The 19,790-nt window shown below is 41.2% G+C and overlaps 1 protein-coding gene across 1 annotated transcript in view; it reads right to left on the minus strand.

Moving 5' to 3' along the window:
- The window catches only part of cnksr2a (connector enhancer of kinase suppressor of Ras 2a), a gene marked incomplete at both ends in the record, with an annotated part of 69,037 nt that extends 65,910 nt beyond the window's left edge, over positions 1-3,127 (minus strand). Inside the window, one exon of the mRNA XM_079260180.1 lies at positions 3,064-3,127. Within this exon, the coding sequence (XP_079116306.1) occupies positions 3,064-3,127 (64 nt within the window). The remainder of the gene's footprint in view (positions 1-3,063) is intronic.
- Between the last annotated feature and the right edge of the window lie 16,663 nt (positions 3,128-19,790).

The following is a 19,790-nucleotide window of genomic DNA, read 5'->3' on the forward strand; positions in this document are numbered from 1 at the left end:
TAAATTGCATCACAACTAAAGGATACAGAAGACAAAATGTGCTCCGGACATGTGGCATATACACAAAAAAAAACTAGTTTATGTCTGAATATGTTAGAAGCCACATTATTGATTCGCTTTGGCGGCAAATTCTGCATCAAGATGAGTAAAAGTGGAAAAAAACTGCATTATTGACTGACCAGATGAAGTTATTGCTAAAAAAAAAAAAAAAAAAACAGAAAAAAAAACAAACAAACAAAAAATGACGATAAATTCATTTCACCATGCAAAGGTATGACATTGATAAGTATTTCTGGTATCCTACCACATTAACAATGTCCAAATATAATTACAAATGTTATGTTTAACCCTTTAGAAATGTATCATTTCCATAAAGAGTTCATTAATTATTATAATATTTATTGAGCAAACTAAATTCTTACAGCCTGCATTAAGCTACTAATATTACAAATCCAGGTTTTATAAGTGGGCATTGTACTTAAGGACTTTTTTGTTTATAAATCAAATAATACCAGCCAGAATCCATAAATCTCCCAAAAACTCATCTATAAACTGCGTTACGTGTCTGAGTATCATCATCTGCAATGTGATGTGAACATAGCTGCTACCAATCTGACATAAATCTCCTGTCAAGCTGAAGTCCAAAATGCTTTTACAAACTGGACAGTCCCAGTTTATGACGTCATGAATGACCTTGATGGGGTTTTTTTCTTTATTTTCTGAACCAAGCATAAATCATTCTCTTAATGGAAACATTGCTTGAAGCACTGACATCTCAGTAAAATGTTGGCACTTGATTCCAGCGAAATTCTTCCAGATAATAAATTAGATTTATGGATTAGTCTTTAGTGAAGCATGTCTTCCCTTGGCAGGTGGTTTAGGGATGCCAGGGCAATACCGGTGCTCCGTGTTTAGCCAAAATTAGGTTTCACTCATTTACAGAATGTTTCATGTTATTTCAAGAGAAAAACCTTAAATCTAAAGGAAAAGCTGTTTTCACGGGCCTGACATTGAAACTTCATCATATTTTTGAGCATCTAAGATAACTGCACTTGTGCAGAAAAGATATGAAATGAAGAAAACATGATACTTTCTATTCCCCTTTCTCCCAGAATGGGGAATATGGAATGAGAACATTATTTGCGCCCACAATTTCTTTCTGTCTCCTAAAGAGTTTTACAATGTTTCACACAGGCCCCTGGGTACAGACCTAATCAGCCAGCTGATGAATTATGCATGACAAAATCTCTATTCTGATCACTGCTAGGTATCAAAGACACTCTCAAAAACAAAACGGTTGCATTTTCAGGCAAATACTAATGTTTTGTGGGTTTTTTTTTCTTTTTAGTATGTCTCCAATTATTCTCTTCACTTTGATTAGTGAAAGATTATCATTAGATTATTTGATCATTATTTTCTAATTGTTTGATAATGACAGACATTTACATCCTTAAGGCTGCTCCTGAGAAATGACAGGTTCACTCCTGCTCTTAGGGCTTCATTTGGAGAATGTTGCGCACAGTAACAACTTGGCAAAGGTGTGCAGAATGAGCAAAAGGTTCAGATTTGTTGGACTATGGCCAGAGCTTGTGGCTGGACCCAACCAATACTGTCAAACTGCCCAACCTTAATAGATATCTTCAGATTCAACATATATTTGATTTATGTATATATATATATATATATATATATATATATATATATATATATATATATATATATATATATATATATACTTATGTATTTTTCTTTATTTATTTTATTTTTTTAACCAAAATTAAACTTTATGTCCACAAAACTACAAATTCTACAACTTCTGCAACTTCTATGGGAAGGACAAAGATGCACTTCTGGATGCATTCTGCATGTATTTCAATAATATGCAATACGTCTAAATACATAGAATATGTTGTGTGCTTTGGAATAGTCTTGTCCACCAACTGCATCCCGCTATGAACCAGGATAGGTGCCACCCCCTCCCATGCATACGGGCAAAACACGTTAAAGCCATAAAACCTCCAAAACAACAAAAGTACAAAAATCAGGTTAAAATCATTTTGCTATGTAAAAAATAAACATCTGGACAACTATGCAATTAAACAACTTAAAAATAAGACAAAAATTAATCAAATTAAAACAAAATGATACAAATAGTGAAAAGGGCACAAAATATCACCGAATGCTCAGTGTCACTGATTTGTCTTTTAGTTAACAGTTTATATTTTGTCACAGATTTTTAAGGCACTTTTTTCCCAATAAAAATCCAACTGTAGACTTATTTTAACATCCATGCAGGGTTGAGTAACAAATTCTTGAACCAATCATGTTTCTCGAAGCTTCCTTCACTTCCCACGGCAGCATTAAAATTCTACGACCTAATTCTGCTCATACATATGAGAGAAAAACAATTTTTTTTTTTTTTTTTTTTTAAAAGAAAAAAAAAGCACCAAATTTAATCGGGATGCCCATTTCCAGCATACTAGGGAATACATGTTATTGGCTGACAGTCCATATCACAGAGGTTTCAACGTTTCTTCCATATTGTTTTCTTTCAACAGTCAACAGCAATGCAGCCGAAAGTGATGAAAAGAGAAATTTCCATATCTGAAAAGGTGGAACTGTGACATGTTGGTGTTTTTATACAGTAAATATTTCAATTGGCGTTCATTGATATTTTTTAATGAGGTAAAATAAAATTAAACCTATCATTTCACATTGTGACACACATACACAAAATGCAACAATTAAGCCTTCAGATAGCTATACCCATCTACCCACCCCATGATTGTGACCCGCTTGCTTAAAAGTTTCTAAACACGCCCATGTTCTCAGCAGTGAAGTTTGACTGTCAGTCACACAGCAGGCTACATCATCCCCCAGTGATCATCAGGTGCAGCATGAAGCATGGACACTCACACAAACACACCTCCCACGCAACATATCAGCTTTGCCTTGTCTCTCCTCCGTACCTGTGAAGTTGTAATCAGTTTCTGCCAGTGTTTCTGTGTTTTCAGGTGCGTGATTTCTAATACTGCCGCATGTGTGGGTGTTTTAGTAGCTCACCTTTCATCCATTCCACCACCTGGCTTGTACTCCATTTGCTCACCGGCTCCATCACCAGCGCCATCGAGGAAACTTTGCGCTGACTCCGCGTAAGCTTGTGTCGTCACCCCGAAAGCAAAGCTTTGTCAGCCCCCACTTGGCGCACTTCCGTCCCTAAACCCACCCACCTTCCACCCTTGTGCAGCCAGGTGACTCCCTTTTCTCTGTTTTTTTTTTTTTTTGTTTTTTTTTTTGTTGTTCTTTTCACACCATCCAGGTCCGGTACCGCCCCCGTCTCTGTCTCACCCCGGCGTCGTTCCCCGTTAACGCAGCGGAGCCCTCAGTGCGGTACATTCCCCTGCTCCAGCCGCTCTGGCATGTGTCGCTTCTCTCTGTCTCTCTCTTTCTCTTCCCTCCCCTGTTCCCAGTGCGCTAGTCTACTTCTGCGCTCTTGGTGAATGTGTGTGTGTGTGTGTGTGTGTGTGTGTGTGTGTGTGTGTGTGTGTGTGTGTGTGTGTGTGTGATAGATATCAGGGAGTGTGTAGGTGTGTGCGCAGCCGCTCCGTTACCGACAGCAGCAGTGTAGGATAGAGAAGTCACACCGGACTCAACACCAGGCATCATATCTCTATCTCTGTCTCTCCCTCTCTCTCTCTCTCACACACACGCACATATTCTTTTTTTTTTTTTTCAGATTTCATTTAACCGTGCATGCGGACCGTGGGTGGCTGCGCGCGCACACGTCGGTGTATTCCCTTCTGGAGGGATAGTCATGCAGATATGATGGAGGGGGGAATACTCAGGAGAGATATTACAGACATAAAAACGTGGGGTACCTACACTTTGCTGTTCCAGCTTCTCTGGGAGAAACTGAATGAGTCCTCACTCTGCCTCGACCCACGCTGCTCCGTGGGTTCCCTCACTTTGAGATTCGTGGCTGTTGAAGCTACACCTGGGCAACAAGGCTCATCTTTTGAAGTTTGCAACCATTATTTATCCTCTGTTACTTGGATCATTGGTGGATTTTCAAATGTTAAAATGAATTTTATTGATTTTTTAAAAAGTTGGATTCATTACTATCCATCTATCCATAGTCTTAACCGCTTGTTCCAAATAAGGGTTGCTGGAAGCTGGAGACCAGCAGCAAGTGTAGGGCGAGAGGCAGGGTACACCCTGGAAAGGTCCCCAGTCCAACATAGGGCCACACAGAGACATTCCCACTCACACTCAGGGATAATTTAGACTAATCATGCATGCCTTTGGATGGTGGGAGGAAGCTGGAATACCTGTAGAGAACCCACGCATAGGGAGAACATGCAAACTCCACAGAGGACACTGTTTGAACCAGCCGAAGCTCAAACCGACAAACTTCTTGATATGAGTCCACAGTCCTAACCACTAAGCCACTGTCCAGCTTATTATTATTATTATTATTATTATTATTAGTAGTAGTAGTAGTAGTAATAGTTGTAGTAATACTAGTAGTAGTAGTAGTAGTAGTAGTAGTAGTAATACTAGTAGTAGTAGTAGTAGTAGTAATACTCACAATGGACTAGGGGGCTGTCCAGATATATTTCCTGCTTTTAGTGTGTACTAGTTCTGCACAACTTGTGTTGCACTCAAGCGGCAACCTCCGGTGGTTAAAAGTGAAGCCTATGTGGACGTGCATAAAACTGCAGTTCCCCCTTCATCCACTAGGGGCTGCAAAGCAGAGCAAATTCCCATAGACTCTCATGTTAAAAAGACCAACTTCACGGCAGAAATAAACATGTTTACAGCCTGGTTCAAAAATCCATTTTCGGTTTATAGGTCAGGTTTACCTTCATGACAACTCTGGGGGGAGTGAATTTTTTTCTAACTCACCCGTTTTAAAGTAATTTAATCTCAAAGTTCGGCAAAGTTAGGGGCGTGTCCTTTTGATTGACAGGTACCAATCTCCCGCTTCAAGTAAGAAGAACGTAGAACAACCGCGGTTTTCAGCCAGTTAACAACGTGACTTAGCTTTAGCCCGCTTACCTCCATTAGCTGGTTATCTCCTGTTATCTTTGGGTTAGCTCGGTTAGCTCTTAACTACAGAAAGCTCGGCGTTTGCTCGATGTCAATCATCCCCCTCTCACAGCTCACAGCCCCCCTCTCAGCTCCACCTCTTTGCCCATATTTGTATTTTCCGAGCGAGACAACGTGCATGACGCTGCCAAGATGGCGATTCAATTCAGTTCTTCAGAAACCTACGGGATTATTAAGATCAGACACCAGAAGAAAAGTAATTCATACTGTCTTGCCATTTTGTAAGAATGAAGATTTATGTTCTGTAAAACAGTGATTTTTTTTTTCAAAAAGAAAAAAATATGGTGCATTTTCTTTGTTTTAATGAACAACAAAAAGAAGAAAAGCATCATCAACAGTGCCTCCTTGGTTAAAATTAGCATATATTAAAACTATTAATTTCTACATTTTTGTTCTCTCCTTCTGGAGGAAAAGATCGTATAAAAATATCATGTGATTATGAATATTAGTATATCACTTGACCCAGGACACAGACCAGTACATCCATACCACCCATTAAGTTTTTCAACTGATTTTTTCAGTTAAAGAGACAGAAACTAGAAATTAGCACCGTGTTTATGCACAGAGTGGGGTTGGAGGGGGAAAGGGGGTACTATTTAGGCGTGTATGAAATGATTTGTGTGTGTGTGAGAGAGAGAAAGAGAGAGAGAGAGCAATGATCACGTGTGTGTTCTTCTAATCTTTTGTTTTATGTATTCATAATTTGTGTTTATCATCTAAAGCACTTTGCACTGCTTTTGCAAGAAAAGTGCTGTATTAATAAAGTTTCCTATTTGATATAACGGTGAACAGTTTAATTCATTTCTGTGAGCTTGAACACCACCACAGAGCTAACTTCCAATTAAATCATGGATTCAGGAGAAAATCCTCTTTGTCTGTATGGCCTTGAACAAAGTGGCTCCAGAATAAAAACAGTGAACTTTGAATGCCTCACATTCCCACCACACTCCCTCAGGTTTTCTGAGCCTGTCGCCCGACTGAGTGTGTGAGAAGACTGAGTGCAACAACACAGCTTAGTATGTAGGATGTCATTGTACACCTTGTACTGTCTGTGCTTGAGATGACAACCTGCCCTGCACTTTTACTTCCATGTTTATTTTTTGGTGGATGAATTTAGCATAAAAAAAGGCACACAAAAAGCTTTGGGAGCACAAAGATGACATGCAAATTGAGTCTGAAGTGGTGTGCTAATTGTCAGCAATGCCACGAGGGCATGCCCCTGGCATTTTAAAAGACAGTTTAAAACTAATGTCTTTGTAAAGATTTTGCATATGACTAGTCTGAATTCAGATTTTAATTGCTTTAAATGTTTTTATTCTGACTCTGTCTTTAAAAGGAGTGCATAACAATAAGAGTTGTGAGGTGAAAAAAAAATTGATTTTTAACCCCTTCAGGCCAGATTGATGAAAAAGATAAGAAAAGTCCTTTTTTTTTTCTAATGTGAGGTCTTTATTTGGCCCTGTAGCAAAAAACCAGAACATTTTTGGGAGGGATATTTATATTCATTATATGTGATATAACCAGTTCTAGTGTAATCTTCTGCGTCTTGGTATCAGCAGGCAGAAGACAAGTGTCGTATTATTTTGGCACTCAGTGATCCTAAAGTCTCAGAAACTTGTATCAAACGTTTCCCATTGGACTATACAGGGTCAAAAATTAAGCAATTGTGTTTTCATCCTTGTAGAATGAAATATGTATCTTATTTTCATAAAAGACATGAAAGTTATGTGCAAAATATTGGTCAGAAAGGAAGAAATTAAATGAGTCACAAGTTGTTCATTCTGTTTTTAGGTATAGTTTGAGGGTAAATATTTAGCTTGTTCATCTTATTGGTGGGACATTACAAATAAATGTCTTTTATTCTGTCTTTTTCAAGTATGCACATTATTCACCGTTAAAAAGCTGAGGTTGTTGAGGTGATATAATACACAAGCATCATTGGACAAAATAACTTTGACAAATGGTGATCAAGGGGCTAAACTACACTGCTCAAAAAATAAAGGGAACATCACAGTAACATGTTGTAGATCTGAATGAATGAAATATTTTTATTAAATACTTTGTTCTTTCCATAGTTGAATGTGCTGACAACAAAATTACACAAAAATGATCAATGAAAATGTACCAACTGATGGAGGTCTGGATTTGGAGTTATACTCAAAATTAAGTGGAAAAACACACTACAGGCTGATCCAACTTTGATGTAATGTCCTTTAAACCAGTCAAAATGAGGCTCAGTAGTGTGTGTGGCCTCCACGTGCCTGTATGACCTCCCTACAACACCTGGGAATGCTCCTGATGAGGCGGCAGATGTTCTCCTGAAGGATCTCCTCCCAAACCTGGACTAAAGCATCTGCCAACTCCTGGACAGTCTGTGGTGCAACTTGGCGTTGGTGGATGGAGTAAGACATGATGTCCCAGATGTGCTCAATTGGATTCAGGTTTGGGGAATGGGTGGGCCAGTCCATAACATCAATGTTTTCATGTTGCAGGAACTGCTGACACACTCCAGCCACATGAGGTCTAGCATTGTCTTGCATTAGAAGGAATCCAGGGCCAACAGCACCAGCATATGGTCTCACAAGGGGTCTGAGGATCTCATCTCGGTACCTAATGGCAGTCAGGCTACCTCTGGCGAGCACATGGAGGGCTGTGTGGCCCTCCAAAGAAATGCCACCCCACACCATTACTGACCTACAAACTTGTCATGCTGGAGGATGTTGCAGGCAGCAGAACATTCTCCACGCCGTCTCCAGACTCTGTCATGTCTGTCACATGTGCTCAGTGTGAACCTGCTTTCATCTGTGAAAAGCACAGGGCACCAGCGGCAAATTTACCAATCTTGGTGTTCTCTGGCAAATACCAAACGTCCTGCACGGTGTTGGGCTGTAAGCACAACCCCCACCTGTGGATGTCGGGCCCTCATACCACCCTCATGGAGTCTGTTTCTGACTGTTTGAGCAGACAAATGCACATTTGTGGCCTGCTGGAGCTCATTTTGCAGGACTCTGGCAGTGCTCCTCCTTGCACAAAGAAGGAGGTAGCGGTCCTGCTGATGGGTTGTTGCCCTCCCACGGCCTCCTCCATGTCTCCTGATGTACTGGCCTGTCTCCTGGTAGCGCCTCCATGCTCTGGACACAACGCTGACAGACACAGCAGACCTTCTTGCCACAGCTTGCATTGATGTATCATCCTGGATGAGCTGCACTACCTGAGCCACTTGTGTGGGTTGTAGACTCCGTCTCATGCTACCATTAGAGTGAAAGTACCGCCAGCATTGAAAAGTGACCAAACATCAGCCAGAAAGCATCGGCACTGAGAAGTGGTCTGTGGTCACCACCTGCAGAACCATTCCTTTATTGGGTGTGTCTTGCCAGTGGCCTATAATTTCCACCTGTTGTCTATTCCATTTGCACAACAGCATTTGAAATAGATTTTCAATCAGTGTGGACAGTTCAATTTCCCAGGAGTGTGGTTGACTTGGAGTTACATTGTGTTGTTTAAGTGTTCCTCTTATTTTTTTGTGCAGAGTATTTTGAATAGACAAATGTTGGGATGTATCTTTTTCTATGTAGAAATTTCTGCAGAGAACAAAAACCTTCGAAGCAACACTGGAGTTTATATTTTCTTCTTTTTTCACAACAGTTCATTGAACCTGCTGGAAAGGAGGTACTTGAACATTCCAACGTGAACTTGATCTTGTTCAGGTATTTATGTTTAGTTTGGTTTTTGTTTGCCTTTATAATTTAATCAACTAAAACCTGGTTTACAAGGTACTTTAAAAATGGTGATGTATTTTCTTTATTTGAGAAAAGAATTCTTTCATCTTTTTTTGTATTATTGGACTTCTTGCTTGAAAGGATTGATAAAGTTTTACAGGAATAAAAAGATAAAATTAAAAATACAGTAGTTTCACTGAATCCTAGTACTTTGGGTTCAAGTTCCCGAAGGAACCACCCCCAGGCCTAATGGAGGATGTTCATTAATAAAACAGGCTGTACTTAGCAACAGTAGCAAAACAGGGCCTTACTAAATTACTACTGATATGCCTTATAATACTATCAGTTTATTGAAAGGTGTGTGTTCATACTCATTTTCAGAAAACACTGCAAAAAGTGAAAGAATCACATTCATTTTATTTTATCCAGGGTTTATCAACATATATGAACAGAGATTCTGTAAATTTGAAAGCAGTTTTAAATTAAACTGTATAAATTATTAAACAATTTGAACAGAACCAAGGATTGATAAATAATTTGAAAGTTAATTTAGAGTTTTAGTTATCATATTAATGGTAAAATGCATACTAGCGTAAGCTTAGCCAGGATGTAAAGACAACCAGTGATCCTGTTCCTCTGGGACTAGTATTATTTATCTGCTGTCCTTGGGATCAGGTAACAGTTGGTCCAATTGGCTTTTTAGTGGAGGTGGGGTTTTTTTTCATGCTAGGGAAAGATTTTCCCTGATCCATGAGCTGTAGGCGTCTTGTGGACCATCCCACCCAGGATTAGCATGCAGTCTTTGACTGCTTCTGTCGTACCAAGCAGCCTTAATGCATCTTCTATAAATCAGTGTGAGTTTTTCTTGGTCATGATGTATTGAATCTAAGGACGCAGACGGAAGTCAAGAGGCAGACAGGTGCAGGAACAGTTTAATGAAAATGTAACCAAATGACCTACACTGGAGCAACACTTGGTACACATGACAGACGATCTAACAAACTGACTGACCAAGTGGGATATAAATGGAAAACAACTAAAGAGAAATAGTTCGAGTGGATTAAAAATCATAACCAGGTGAGCTGATGAACAGGAAACTGGACAGAGTGTAAAATAGAAGGAGGAGGAACTACAAAGTTAAACAGTTAAGGGAAAGTTCATTCATTCATTCATTTTCTGAACTGCTTATTCCAATTCAGGGTCGCGGGGAAGCCGGAGCCTATCCCAGCTGGCTTTGGGCGACAGGCAGGGTACACCCTGGACAGCTCGCCAGTCCATCGCAGGGCCACACAGAGAGATGAACAACCACTCACACTCACACTCATTCCTAGGGGCAATTTAGAGTGACCAATTAACCTATCATGCATGTGTTTGGATGGTGGGAGGAAGCTGGAGTACCTGGAGAGAACCCATGCATACATGGGGAGAACATGCAAACTCCACACAGAAAGGCCACTGACCAAACCAGCCAAGGATCGAACCAGTGACCAGTAACCAGCTAACCACTGTGCCACCGTGCAGCCCTTAAGGGAAAGTTTTGACTCGATTATGTGATTTAAGAAAAGTCTGATTTGTGATCTGATCTGAACAAAATAATCAGCGCAAACTCAACACAAAAGATAAAAGATGAAATGAACAAAATTATACAAAAAATTAGGATTAAAGACAAAATGACTCAAGACAAAAGACTAAAAAAACAGACTCTACAAGTGTGTGTTCTGTTGTTTTTTAAAAAGACCCGCCTGTAACCTGGCTCAGCCAATCAGAGGCTTCATCAGTTGTGCAAAGTTAGAGTGAAAGAGGGGGTGGGGCGGAGTTGCTGAATAGGGCATATGCTTATGAAAGACAATTATCTCCATCCCTGTTCATGTTTTAAATCCCACCTGAGTAAAACATTTCACTTCACCTACACTGATGAGATACAGAAATTACCAGCAGATCAATTCAAACTGATCACCACCTGGTGGTGAGTTAGCTCAGATGGTGGCAGGTCCAAACAGGTTGTGAGGGTCTGCTGGGAACGTCTGGCTGAGTCCCCTGTCAGAGCGAGCTTCAACTCCCACCTTCAGCAGAGCTTCAACCATGTCCCGAGTGAGGCAGGGGACCGTGCCACTATTTCTGAGATGGCCAGCCGGAGCTGTGACTGTAAGGTCGTTGGTGCCTCTCGTGGCGGTAATCCCAGGACGCGTTGGTGGACACCAGCAGTGAGGGAGGCCGTCAAGCAGAAGAAGGAGTCCTATTGGGCCTTATTGGCCTGTGGGACTCCGGAGGCAGCTGATAGGTACCGACAGGCTAAGCAGCATGCGGTTTCGGCTGTCATCAAGGCAAAAACTCGGGCATGGGAGGAGTTCGGTGAGGCCATGGAGAAAGACTTCTGGATGGCTTCGAGGTGATTCTGGTCCACCATCTGGCGGCTCAGGAGGGGGAAGCAGTGTTCCATCAACACTGTGTACAGTGGGGATGGGGATGGGTCAGTGGAAGGAATACTTCGAAGATCTCCTCAATCCTACCAACACGTCATCCGATGAGGAAGCAGAGCTGGGGGACTCAGGGGTGGACTCTCCTATCTCTGGGGTGGAAGTCGCTGAGGTGGTCAAAAAGTTCCTTGGCGGCAAGGCCCCGGGGGTGGATGAGATCCGCCCTGAGTTCCTTAAGGCTCTGGATGCTGTGGTGCTGTCCTGGCTGACACGCCTCTGCGGCATCACATGGACATCGGGAACAGTACCGCTGGATTGGCAGACTGGGGTGGTGGTCCCCCTTTTTAAGAAGGGGGACCAGAGGGTGTGTTCCAATTACAGGGGAATCACACTCCTCAGCCTCCCTGGTCAGGTCTATTCAGGGGTCCTGGAGAGGAGGGTCCGCCGGATAGTCGAATCTCGGATTGAGGAGGAGCAGTGTGGTTTTTGTCCTGGTCACGGAACAGTGGATCAGATCTATACCCTCTTTGGGGTCCTGGAGGGGGCATGGGAGTTTGCCCAACCAGTCTACATATGCTGGAGAAGGTGTTCGACCGTGTCCCCCGGGGGCTCCTGTGGGGGGTACTCCGGGAGTATGGGGTACAGGACCCCCTTGAGCGAGCTGTCCGGTCCCTGTACGACAGGTGTCAGAGCTTGGTTCGCATTGCCGGTAGTAAGTCGGATTCATTTCCGGTGAGGGTTGGACTCCGCCAAGGCTGCCCTTTATCACCAATTCTGTTCATAACTGATATGGACAGAATTTCTCGGCACAGCCGAGGTGTTGAGGGGATCTGGCTTGGTGGCCTCAGGATTGGGTCCCTGCTTTTGGCAGATAATGTGATCCTGTTGGCTTCATCTGGTCATGATCTCCAGCTCTCACTTGAGCAATTCGCAGCCGAGTGTGAAGCGGCTGGGATGAGAATCATCTTGTTTTTGAGGGGGTCCAAGGAGCTGAGCCAGAAGGCAAAACTCCTAGATCGATTTACCAGTCGATCTAGGTTCCTGCCCTCACCTATGGTCATGAGCTGTGGGTCGTGACTGAAAGAACGAGATCTCGTATACAGGCGGCTGAAATGAGTTTCCTCCGCAGGGTGGCCAGGCGCTCCCTTAGAGATAGGAGGGGACAGATGTCTGGGTTGATATGTTTTAGTCACTTGACCTCTGATTGGTCAAGTTTATCATCTGTGGAGTGACAGAATCTTCTTTCACTGATAGAAATCTTGATGTTAAGCAGTCTTAACCCCAACAGAACAATCACTTTAAAGTTTTTTTTTCTTCACAAGAACAATAAAACAGAAAGAAGGGGGAGGGAGGATTTCAGTCAGATGCTACATGTCTTCAACCCCAAGCCTATCACAATAAGCTCCTTTTAATGAGTCCTAAAAGTTGTTCATGTGTTTACTTATCCAAAAACAGTCTCTCTAATACTTCCATTAGATGAGATTTTCATAAGATGTTAGGGTGACTGGTCTGTAGTCGTTTGGGTTTTTAGGTTTTGGGATGAGGCAGGATGTTCTCCACAGCACAGGAACTTTTTCCTGTCTCAGGTTGGTGTTAAAAAGTTGTTAATATTTACTGTTCAGATAGATCATTCAGCTGTTAACTAAGTCATCTTAAGTCTTTAAACTCTCACAAACACGGTGTGAAAATGTCCCCCCTAACAAATCAGCAGTACAACAAAAGGAGACTTTTCATCAGCTAAACCAGAAAAACACAAAGACAATGCACACGATGTGATTAAAGTTCAATCCAATACTAAATCCTAAAGCAGTCTCATTTTTGTGTGTAGTGATTTGTCTTGTTTTGACCTTTTCATGGAACAATTTTCAGCCAAATATCAGCAAATCTGTTCCTGCAAAAGGTCACTTAGATTTTATTTTCTGTAAGTTGAACAAATACTTTAAATAGCTTTTCACTTCAAGACAAAGAACCCTTAATGACAGTCTTCATTTCAAGTCTACTGCTTCAAAGCAGAGTCAACTTTAATGAGTTACTGCTGTGTTTGCAGATGTTTCCTTTACTGGAAACTGCAGGAATAAATTCTAATTTGCACTTATTAGTGGTGTAAGTTGAGTCATGTAGTGACTGGAGCATCATTTAGTTTAATCAAATCAGGTTGGACAGGCTGTGTTGCATCAATGTGAGGAAAATTTACTCTCCTTTCCAGCCTTTCATAACCAATGTTAACACATTTCAACATTACATACACACCGTTGTGGTTTCATTTGATTTGATTCACTCATGCATCATTCACCTGTGGGTGGAGGTATTTACATGCTGCCTACTGTAAGAGGATGGTGGGTTTTCCATCCTAACAGAGACCTCTGCTGGTGAAAGGGATCATGTGGAGGACTGCAGCCTAGATCTCACACGCTGCAGCTATAGCAAAGACTTGAAGTCAGTGTTCATATTTTGTATACTTTGCAGTATATATCTGCACTTTTCTCTCAACTCTACATGGATATAAAATATCTATGATACTCTAACCAGTAGTGTAGTCCAGGGTATACACTTGTATATGGAGTTTTTTTTTTCAGTCAGCATAGAGTATACCCACTTCTAAACTTCTAAGCTCCCTGTGATGCTGCTTTTACAGTTACAAAAATCCCTACACATGTAGCTACATCGCCCAGCAGCTCAGCTAAGGTTAACGATGCTACATTTGTGCAGTGAACCATCAGCTGCATTAACTTTAGCTTGAACATAGTCATAATAAAGATGTATGTACATAAGTCTATGGGCCTGTCTCTCACCAGCTCTATGTGCCAGTATCGGTTTAGTAATTTCATAACTCTTCTTCCCTGAAACCGAAGAGCAGAAATTATGTGACAATGAGAATATATACTGATGGATTTTTGGGGTGAACTAAATGGAGTAGTCTTAAATGTCACTTTTGATTAAACAATGTTTTTCTGGCCTTTTTTTTTTTTTTTTTTTTTTTTTTTTTTTGTGGTGTTTTTTAAAACAAGGACAAAAAAAAATCAGGTCCACAAAGCACATGTAGACTGGTTGGGCAAACTCCCATGCCCCCTCCAGGACCGCAAAGAGGGTATAGAGCTGGTCCACTGTTCCACGACCAGGACGAAAACCACACTGCTCCTCTTCAATCCGGGATTCGACTATCCGGCGGACCCTCCTCTCCAGGACCCCTGAATAGACCTTACCAGGGAGGCTGAGGAGTGAGATTCCCCTGTAATTGGAACACACCCTCCGGTCCCCCTTCTTAAAAAAGGGGACCACCACCTCAGTCTGCCAATCCGGTGGTACTGCCCCCGATGTCCACGCGATGCTGCAGAGGCATGTTAGCCAGGATCTCCCCACAGCATCCAGAGCCTTAAGGAACTCCAGGCGGATCTCATCCACCCCCGGGGCCTTGCCGCCAAGGAGCTTTTTGACCACCTCAGCGACTTCAGCCCCAGAGATAGGAGAGTCCACCCCTGAGTCTACCAGCTCTGCCTCCTCATCGGAAGACGTGTTGGTAGGATTTTTCTACCAACACTGAACTACTTTCTGAACTCATGGTCACAAAGTAGTTGAACAAGTCAGTCGCTACCTCGTCGTCTAACTTTGGCATTGAATCCCAATACACATGCAGAGGATGGTCTGGAAAAGGTATAAGGTTTGTCCAGTGGTCAAAGCGACTTACTGAATAAAACACTGGCAGCGTGAACCTGATTGATCACATGCTACTTTTCGAAAAGAAGGCTACTTGCACTGTGGACAAGATGGGCAGTTTTGTCTTTTCTTTTTATGATCTAACATCACCAACATATGGCTTCAGTATCTTCAGTATGTCTGCTCACTTTGGGGGGGAAAAAACACTAAAATTCCTCGAATTAAATTAGCTCCTTGATGAGCAGTGGATCATTCCTCCTCAAGTAGACATTGTTGAATGTGACTGCATTTTACAATTAACAGCTTTTCTTTTGTTTTTCCAAAAGGTAGTATCCTCATTAGTATCTAAATAATTGTGGAATTAAAGAAATATTACTTGTCAGAAGCTTAAAAGAAAGAAAAACAAAAGAAACATGTCAGCAATAAGTGGGAAAAAAAAAAAAATTATAGGGCCTCTCATACACCATTCCCCTTTTAGAGCAGTTTGGTTAACAGTCATTGGTTTATTAATACTCGTGACTTTTTTTCATCAAACCACTCTTGCACATTCATAAATACAGTAAACTGAAGGAATTTAACCGCTTTTCCATTTACAATCAATCTAATCAGTTTTACAAAAGAGTTTAACAAAAAATAATTTGCAGATAAATGGCACAAAACTGTCTGGTTTGTAAAAGATAAAGCATGCCACACTTCACCTTCAGACAACTGCTGACAGAGTCACAGTCACATTAAAGCATGAGAAGCACTGACAAAGTCAAGCAGAAAGTCACTTCTCAGCTGAGGAACTGCTAACGCAGATGAGGATATGAAAACTATTTAGGGAAATTTATGAGCTTGAACAAAATGCTTTCCCACATTATGGTGCTGGCTTTTAGTTTTATTTCCTCAGCAAACATAACTTATTGTTTTTATTGGTGTGTTGTCACATTTTGTGGATGATGGCTTCATTTTTTTAATAAACAATTTATGACAATAAATACAAACACATGGCCCACAATAGTACACAAACCAAAACATTCACGAGACAAATGCAGGAAAACAAAAGACAAAAGCAGGAATAATAAAGTAGTGTGGATTGGTACAAGGCATTACTGCAGAAAATTAAAATGACAATAACTTAATGTGTTTGAGTGTTCTCAAGACAAGATCTGATAAAGTTCTAAAGAGCATCAAGTTTATCAGGAATGACATAATGTTGGCGAGTTAGAGTAACTTGTTCCATCAACAGTAAGTCTGTAAAGTTGCAGGTTTTTATGATAAAACAGTTCAGTTTATATTGTTTCCAGGTCAGTGTGGAAGAATTTTACAATTCCTCTCAATTAGAAGGGTGCATAAGAGTGGAGGTGTCCAGAGAGAGACTCTGCTCCATAAACAAACCATATGAAAGTAGGGGGTTCCAATCACATTCACTCACAACAACTCTTGAACAATGCGTAGAGTCCGATCTGATATATCAAAGGATATTTATTTACATATATACACTGCTCAAAACAATAAAGGGAACACTTAAACAACACAATGTAACTCCAAGTCAACCACACTTCTGTGAAATGGAACTGTCCACTTAGGAAGCAACACTGAATAACAATTAATTTTACATGCTGTTGTGCAAATGGAATAGACAACACGTGGAATTTGTGGTTCTGCAAAGAGGGAAGCATAGTCAACAGTGTTGGCATCAACTGTCAAAAATACTTGAGGGACTAACCCACTTACATTTTTAGTTTAGGCTACCTTGCTATCTCTCAGGCCCAGATCAAAAAAGAGATGTTCTACCTACAACATCCTCCAGCATGACCGGTTTGGCAGTGGGTCGGTAATGGTGTGGGGTGGCATTTCTTTGGAGGGCCACACAGCCCTCCATGTGCTCACCAGAGGTAGCCTGACTGATAGGCTATAGGTATTGAGATGTGATCCTCAGACCCCTGTGGGACCATCTGCTGGTGCAGTTGGCCCTGGATTCCTCCTAATGCAAGACAATATGCTAGACCTCATGTGGCTGGAGTGTGTCAGCCGTTCCTGCAACACAAAGGCATCGATGTTGTGGACTGGCCCGCCCGTTCCCCAAACATGAATCATGTCTCGTTCCACCACCAACGCCAAGATGCATCACAGACTGTTCAGGAGTTGGTGGATGCTTTAGTCCAGGTCTGGGAGGAGATCCCTCAGGAGAACATCCACCACCTCATCAGGAGCATGCCCAGGCGTTGTAGGGAGGTCATACAGGTACGCGGAGGCCACACACACTACTGAGCCTCATATTGACTTGTTTAAATGACATTACATCAAAGTTGGATCAGCCTCTAGTGTGTTTTTCCACTTTAATTTTGAGTATAACTCCAAATCCAGACCTCCATGGGTTGATTTGATTTTCATTGATCATTTTTGTGTGATTTTTTTGTCAGCACGTTCAACTATGGAAAGAACAAAGTATTTAATAAAAATATTTCATTCATTCAGATCTACAACGTGTTACTTTAGTGTTCCCTTTATTTTTTTGAGCAGTGTATATATCAAGGTTACAGAAGCAGAGGGACAGAAGCACAGAGAGCCGGGCTGTGAGCCGTCTTCTCCCTGGTTCTGCCTTTTAGAGAAGTTCCATACCCCTCCATTTCCTCTCTGTCTCACACACACACTCTTATTCCCGGACGGATCCTTCCCACTCAACATCTCATGACACGGGAATGGGTTTTGTAGCCTGCTTCCCACACTAAACCAGATTCATCAGGAATCCTCCAAAGTTCGTCCTAACCTTTAAACTATTTTCTGCCATCTGACCTCAAATGATGCCATCTGAATAACTTTGTTTTCATCACTTCAACAAGTTATTCCCCTTGGCGGTAAGAAATGTCACTGTTACAAGGATGTGGGCAACTTTTGATTGTGCAGTGGGAGTTTTTGTTGCCAGAATTCCTGTTAAACAGGAACAAAATAATGAAGCAGTATTCTATGGCAACAAAATTAATTTATTTAGGGTCCGACAGCAATTTACTTTCCCATCCAGCGATAAAAATTCTACTGAACTCGAGCAGTGCTCTTTTCTTTTTGTAGAGTAATATGATCCCAACCACTAGGGCTCAAAGAAACTGATCACAACCTTATAGTCACACAGGTTAGTGGAGGTGTACTCATAGACCATATATGAAAGATGGACGGAGCCTCCGGTGGTTAAAAGTGAAGCCTATGCAAAAGTGCATAAAACTGCAGTTCCCCCTTCATCCGCTAGGGACTGGTTGCAAAACAGAGCAAATCCCCACAGACTTCCATGTTAAAAAGACCAATCTCACAGCAGGAATAAACATGTTTACAGCTTGGTTCAAAAATCCATTTTTGGTTTATAGGTTACCTTCATGACAACTGTGGGGGGAGTGAATTTTTTTTTCTAACTCGCCAGTTTAAAAGTTATTTAATCTCGAAGTTCAGCATATTTAGGGGCGTGTCCTTTTGATTGACAGGTACCGATCTCCCGCTTCAAGTAAGAAGAACGCAGAACAACTGCGGTTTTTAGACGGTTAAAAGCGTGACTTAGCTTTAGCCCGCTTACCTCCGTTAGCTGGTTATCTCCTGTTATCTTCGGGTTAGCTTGGTTAGCTCTTAACTACAGAAAGCTCGGAGTTTGCTCGATGTCAATCATCCACCATGACGCTCACAGCCCCCCTCTCAGCTCCACCTCTTTGCCCATGTATGTATTTTCCAGGTGAGACGACGCGCATGCCTCTGCCAAGATGGCAATAGTGGGAACCGCCCACCGAGCTTCAAGTCAGCTCTTTAGAAACCTATGTGTGATGTCACAGAGGCTACGTCCATCTCTATATACAGTCTATGGGTGTGCTTCAGTTATGTAACTAAATGCAGTGAACAGTTTGTTCTGTCATTCACATGTGAACACAGTTAAAGATTGAGTCATTTTCTCAACTCAGAAACAACAAACAAAAAAATTAGTTCAGCTGTCTTTCACAAGCAAGGCAAGTTGCTCTCAAGCAGAAAGTCAAGCAATAGCTCTCCAGCAAAAAAAAATTATATATATGCACATATAGAGCTCTTAAAGAAAAAAAAAAAAAAAGATCTTGTATGTGGATCCAATACTTAGCGTTCCAAAAGAAGAGAACGGAGCAGCCAAAGTAGAAGAGGATGATGAAGCAACTGCCATTTCTTCTCCACCAGAAGATGAAATCCCTCTCCACAATCTGGCAGGAGGATATTAGAGGTTGCAAGCATAGTAAGGCTAGCAGGGGAATATCAGAGGTTGAACAGGTGGCATGAGACTACGATCCGAACAGGGTAACAACTGGCTCACACACACAAAGTTTTCCCTGCTGCAGCCACGGCGAACTTTCTCTCTCAAACAACATGCCGCTAAACATTTAAGTGTGCCACTAAAACTTTTAAACAGTAATTCAAAACACATTACTTACTGAACAAAGAAATACAATCAGAACTCACACAACATGTTGACTCACTTATCTTGAACAGGACCAGTCAATCTGTTTTTCTGTTTGTGTTCAAGGTAACTTAAGAAGTTATGTACGGATTTTCATAAAATTTTCAGGACTCGTCGGAAACGTTAAAAGGATGAATTGGTTTATTTTTGGTGGTGATCCAGATTACCGTTTGGAACCAGGAACTTTTTAAAGGCCTTGGTAAAGGTTTGCGTTGTCAGTGATTTTCTGGGTAACTTTTGAATCGTACAGTTTTGACACAAAACTTTATTTTTCTGACTTTGTACAACTGTATATATATATATATATATATATATATATATATATATATATATATATATATGTATGTATATATATATATATATATATATATATATATATACATATATATATATATATGTATATATATATGCATGTATACTCTGTATACATCTCCTGTAAACTTGGGG

Source organism: Telmatherina bonti (assembly GCF_933228915.1).
Source record: "Telmatherina bonti genome assembly, chromosome: 20".
Taxonomy (NCBI): domain Eukaryota; kingdom Metazoa; phylum Chordata; class Actinopteri; order Atheriniformes; family Telmatherinidae; genus Telmatherina; species Telmatherina bonti.